Below are 5,765 nucleotides of genomic sequence, written 5' to 3'. Positions count from 1 at the left end.
GGAAGCTCCGCCCCTCCGGTTTCTTCCATCCTCGTTTATTTCCGGTCACTTTCACTTCATCGCAGTCGGTGTTTTCACGAACTCAGAAACTTCGTAAAACTTTTATTTTTCTGGTGTTATCAACCGTAAACATGGCGCAGATAAACAGCTGCCTTAAACGCATCTTCATCGGTTTTAACCTCCTCTTTGCGGTGAGTCAACTTTTTAAAAAATGGCCTCTTCAGGGTTTTGGAATTTAAACTGCGCACTTTGTTAGCTTAGCAGTTCCTGGTTCACAAAGTCTGAAAACTAAAACATTTAGCTTTTAGCAAAACATTAAAACGAAGCGTTTATTGTCAGTTAAACTGTTTAATTTGAATCTAGACATTTTTTTACAATTATTTTAATAATTTACTTTTTTTTTTAATTAAACCATGCTCTGAATGTAGGTTTTTATTTGTTTGACTTTTTAATTTTTATTTATAATCTTTGTCATCTGATGACAGTTTTGTTTTTAGATTAATGTTGATTTATTGTAAGTTTGTTTCTGCCGTTTACATTCGGTCCAAAGAGAAAATAAAGATAAAATTTAGGGTTTCCTGCAGTTTTAAAGCTGGTTTGTGATTAAAGCGTCTCACATTTCAAACTGTGTTTTAAGGAGTCCGTTTTGAGTAAATAATAATTTAGTCCAGGTCGAACCGGTCTAAGTAACGGAAGTCACAGAACATGTTGGAGTCAGTCTCCCCACCATCACTGACATCTACACCTCCAGATGCAGGAAGAGGGCCACCTGCATCATGAAGGACCACACTCACCCAGCACACACACTTTTTGCCCCACTCCCCTCAGGAAGGAGGTTGAGGAGCATTAAGTGTAGAACCACTAGACTGAGGAACAGCTTCTACCCTGAGGCTGTTAGACTCATGAATCTCTAACCAGAATAATCACTGTGAAAAAACACATCATGCTGCTGCTGATCTGTTTCATGTTGCTGCTGATCTGTTTCATGCTGCTGATCTGTTTCATGTTGATGTGTTCATTCGTGCTCATCTACTCACAGTGACTCATGTTCTTGCTGCTGTTGGGCGTTATGTTTTTATGTTATGAGTGCTTAGTGTATATTTAGTTGATGTTTTTCTTAGTTCATATCTTAGATGTTATCACTGTTTTTATTTTACATTTTATTGTTGGATGTAACTGCGACCCTGTGGACATAATTTCGTTCCACCACATGGGGTGCGAATGACAAATAAGGAACCTTGAATCCTTGGAGGTCTTGAACTGGATCGGTTCTGAAGTGATCCGGGTGATTTGGTTTGTTGTTGTGAAACATTCGAACAGGTTTCAGCTGGTTTCCATTGACGGTGAAACGTCTCGCACGCTTTCGTTTATTCAAATTTTTACTCGATGAGCTGAGCAACAAAATGTAGTCGACACGCGCTGCAGGTCTGGACCTGATCCTGGTTTCTTCTTCTCCTCCAGATCATCGGCGTGATCCTGATCTCCCTCGCCATGCTGTCCCAAATCGTCACCAGCGACGAACAAGGACCGGTTGTGAGTTTAACGCCGTCTCAGTTTAATAATAAAAAAACAAGTTGTCTTCTTAAAAACCTAAAAGTTGTAACTTTTCTGTGATGTTGCTGCAGGTGGAGAACCGAACCACCGGACTGGTGGTCCTGTACGTGGTCGGGGCTGGGACCGTGCTGATCGCCCTGCTGGGGGCCTCCGGAGCGTACAGGGAGCACAAAGTGTCTCTGATTGTGGTGCGTTCACACGCAGCCTCGTTTCTCAAGACGGTTTGTGTAGGAGGAAGTCGCTCTCTGATGCACGCCAGTCGGACAAAACAGGAAATGAGCTGCGAGCTGATTCCTCAGAAACATTTAACTTCTCATCTGAGGGTGTCCTGCAGGTTCCGTCATTCTGCTTTCTGTTAGCGAAATATCTTCTGAACCAGTGGACACATTTCAATGAAACCCTCAGGAAAGGTTCTTTGAGTGAACTTCTACAACTGATTAACCTAATTCAAAATGTCCGCCATACCTAGTGGATGTTAGCCAACACCCCAACGGCTGTAACGCAGTTTGATGTGGTAGTAGCTGAGAGTTATCCCAACTCGTACTTTAACAGATCACACAAAACTGACTTGAAAGGTCGGCGGGCGATATGCATTCTACAACAAATACTTTTATTAAAGGAATAATTTGAACATTTTAAACGAGTTGTGAACAGTTAGTATCTTACCTGCTGCAGATAGCTCTTGGAACAACCTCAGATGGAAACAAAAGTTTGTTAACGAGCTAACTGCTAATTTACAGATTTTTGTGGTTTTGTAGTTTGGAATCATAAATAATCAAAAATATCTTTTTTTCTTTTTTTTTTTTCAACAAAATGAGTTTATAAAATTTGTTTTTAAATAAATTCTCTAAGACAGATTTTATAGTGGTTATTAACAAATAATGGTTTATTAGGTGAGGCATGCAGATCGTGTTTGGACAAAGAAAACATCCGTTTATTTGAGAACTGATTTAATTTATTTATTTAACGCTGGTCGTTTTTTGAATTAATTAAATTTGTTTTTGTTGTTTTTCTGCAGTTCCTGGTTCTGATGATCATCGCGGCTCTGCTGATGATCCGAGCCGGGGTCCCGTCAGCCATCCTTCGCCCGCAGGTATGGAGCACTTCCTCCACAGACAGGAAATGCAGCAAACGCAAAGATTCACCTTCAAATTAAAAGTATTTAAAATTTGTATTTGCAGGGCAGAGAAATAAAGACATCTGTAAAATTTATATTTAACATATATTTAGTAAAAAAAATAAAAATAAAACTGATTATTTTGTTTATGCTTTTTCAAAATAAAAGCCCGGGCTACAATAATCTTAAAATATGAAATAGAAATTATTTAACCTAATTAATTATCAAAGATCAATAATTTAAATTGGTCAATTTGTGAAAAAAATTATAGCAAATCACCTAAAAGTTAATTTTTTAAATTTTGTAGTTACATCTGTTTGTTTATTAATAACTTTATAGTTAATAAAATATCTTGTAACTGCTGTTTTCAAAAATATGAATGTATTTTTGTTCAGATATAAAACGACAAATTGTGTTTTTTGTTGTTTTAAAAATAATTAATAGTTTGAATTTGTTCAATTACAGTTGTTATAAAAATATTATGTTTAAAAGCAAAACCTTGTTTTTTTTAATCACTGTTAGTAAATAATGATTTTTTAAAATAATTATCATTATTGTTTTAATACCTAATTAAAAAATAATTACATATTAGGTGTTTTTAAAGTCCTAGTCTGTTTTTAGATAAAATAAACTTTGATAATTAAACTTTTTAAAAAAGTAAATGAAGACGTTACTAATAAAATTAAAAAAGTCTAACATTGTTTTTTAAATAAAATCCCTCCAAGGTGTTTGTAAGACTTTAAATGTATTTGAATTCTCCTGTAATGTTTATAATAATCAGATAAATGGCTCCTTATGGTTTGGTAGAACCGGACTGGTTCTGGTTCTGGTGGAAGACCTGATGGTTGCTTCTGTTTGCAGCTGGAGGAGATTCTGGAGGACCGGTTCCGCAGCCTCCTGCCTCTGAACGAGGCGCCGCCTGATGTCAAGAGCCTGGCTGATAAACTGCAGCTGCAGGTGAGACGTCACTTTTTCAACTTCCTGTCGGGAGTCGCTCCGTCACGAGCTGCTGGTGTTCTGTAACTCAGCGAAGAGGGGGAGTTGGAAAACATCTCCGTCCCTTTGTGTATGTAGTGAGCACGGAAACTTTGGGGGGAGTGCTGGCGCAGAGGTTAGTGGGCCTGTAATCGGAGGGTTGCCAGTTCAACTCCCTGGACTGACATCAAAATGTGGGTGGGAAAGGTGAAACACCCACAACTGCTCCACTCTGGGCCCATGAGCAAGGCGCTTAACACCCCCCCCCCCCCCACCACCACCTCTCCCAGGTGCCTTGGATGGCAGCCCACGTGCAATGGGAAACATGCAGAGAATTAATTTCCCACTGGGGATTAATAAAGTACAATAAAACTTGAAACATAAATAAGTGAAGTACAAACAACGTTTGGCTGCATCGAGACGTGAGAAGGTCCTTTCAAAACCTGGGATGCCACCTAAAAATCCAAGATGGCCACCACTGTGTGTGTGTGTGTGTGTGTGTGTGTGTGTAAACCACCTGTATCGTTTGAGGAAACTACTTTCTACTTTTTATTTTGCTTATAAGTAGTTTCCTTGGCAGCATGGTGGCTCAGTTGGTAGAGCTGCCACCTCTCAGTGAGAAGGTTGCCGGTTCAAATCTCTGCACGGGACCTTTCTGGGTGGAGTTTGCATGTTCTCTCTGTGCATGCGTGGGTTTTCTCCATGTACTCTGTTTTCCTCCCACAGACCAAAAACATGCATGTTAGGCTGATTGGTAACTCTAAATTGTCCCTAGGTGAGAGAGAGAGAGGTTGTTTGTCTCTGTGTCCCTGTGATGGACTGGAGACCTGTCCAGGTGTCCCTGTGATGGACTGGAGACCTGTCCAGGGCGTCCCTGTGATGGACTGGAGACCTGTCCAGGGCGTCCCTGTGATGGACTGGAGACCTGTCCAGGGCGTCCCCCGCCTCTCACACAGTGATGGCTGGACATGGGCACCAGTGACCCGGGTACAGAAGATGGAAGAATGCAATCATTTCCTCATATAATTGGGTTGTCTGAAGATCAACCTGTGGGCCAAGGCCACCATTGTCCACCCCCCAGCTCCTCCACTGCACCTGGAGGTGGATTCAATGTTTGCCTCCTCTCTCCAAGCTCTGTCGCTCTGCTCCGCCTCGGAGAAGAAAACAAACACCTCCCTCTGTTCTCCTCAGAGTAGCTCCTCCTGAACCTCTAGCAACAAAAACATTTGTTTACTTCATTGCAGTCCAGAAAAACACTCGTCTCCAGAGAGACAAACACTCACTGTTCAGACCCCTCAGAGCGGGGACGGTAAAACCTGAACGCAGAGCGAGGGACGAGTTTGGACTTGAGGAGTGGAGCAGATCAGAGAAAGTTCTGCTGAATTAAAACGTCAGAACTGAACGCAGGTCCGTCTGGAAGTTTGTCTCTAAACACGACTTGAGAGTTTTTAAACCTTCAACCTCGTCTGTTTCACTTTCTGACTCGTAAACAAAGAAGTTTGATCTCAGAAGAAGAGTTCATGCGTTAGCGGGCGGTTTCGTTTCATCACGACATGTTCTGACATCGGGTGGAGGAAGATCTTTAACCACCAGTTCTCCATGAAGGCGGTTCCTGTCCTCTTAGAACTTCCTGTTTTTGACTCTTGTCGCGCAGTTTGTTCTGTGAAAAGCCTGGATTTGTTTCTCCACCCAGAAACCTTCTAACGCTCCATCATTTTATTCTGGAATTATATTTTCTGCCACGAATCAAAGCTTTTTGTTCTTTCTTCAGTCAGGAGTCGATTCTGGTCGATGTTTCAAAACAAAACGAGTTCCAGTGTTTTTGTGAAGCGACCGTTCAGTTTTTGTTCCGTTCTGTGACTCGTTGGGGTTCGAGTTCTAAAAGTGAGAATCAGTTTTTCTCTGAAGTTCAATAAGACTTGTTGTGGAACCTTTTTTTCCTTTAAAACCTCAGAACGAAGCAGAACGAAGCAGAACTTTGAGAACGAAGCAGAAGTTTGAGAACGAAGCAGAAGTTTGAGAACGAAGCAGAAGTTTGAGAACGAAGCAGAAGTTTGAGAACGAAGCAGAAGTTTGAGAACGAAGCAGAACTTTGAGAACGAAGCAGAACTTTGAGAAC

The 5,765-nt window shown here is 41.0% G+C and overlaps 1 protein-coding gene across 1 annotated transcript in view; it reads left to right on the top strand.

Moving 5' to 3' along the window:
* The window catches only part of LOC119428395 (tetraspanin-6), a 9,652-nt gene continuing 3,887 nt past the window's right edge, over positions 1 to 5,765 (top strand). Inside the window, exons 1-5 of the mRNA XM_037696074.1 lie at positions 1 to 191; positions 1,462 to 1,533; positions 1,626 to 1,742; positions 2,573 to 2,647; positions 3,533 to 3,628. Of these exons, the coding sequence (XP_037552002.1) occupies positions 132 to 191; positions 1,462 to 1,533; positions 1,626 to 1,742; positions 2,573 to 2,647; positions 3,533 to 3,628 (420 nt within the window). The 5' untranslated portion in view covers positions 1 to 131. The remainder of the gene's footprint in view (positions 192 to 1,461; positions 1,534 to 1,625; positions 1,743 to 2,572; positions 2,648 to 3,532; positions 3,629 to 5,765) is intronic.

The sequence above is a fragment of the Nematolebias whitei genome, chromosome 22 (assembly GCF_014905685.2).
Source record: "Nematolebias whitei isolate Nwh7 chromosome 22, NemWhi1, whole genome shotgun sequence".
Taxonomy (NCBI): domain Eukaryota; kingdom Metazoa; phylum Chordata; class Actinopteri; order Cyprinodontiformes; family Rivulidae; genus Nematolebias; species Nematolebias whitei.
The sequence above is the reverse complement of the archived record's forward strand: the minus strand, read 5'-3'. Positions and strand labels throughout refer to the sequence as shown.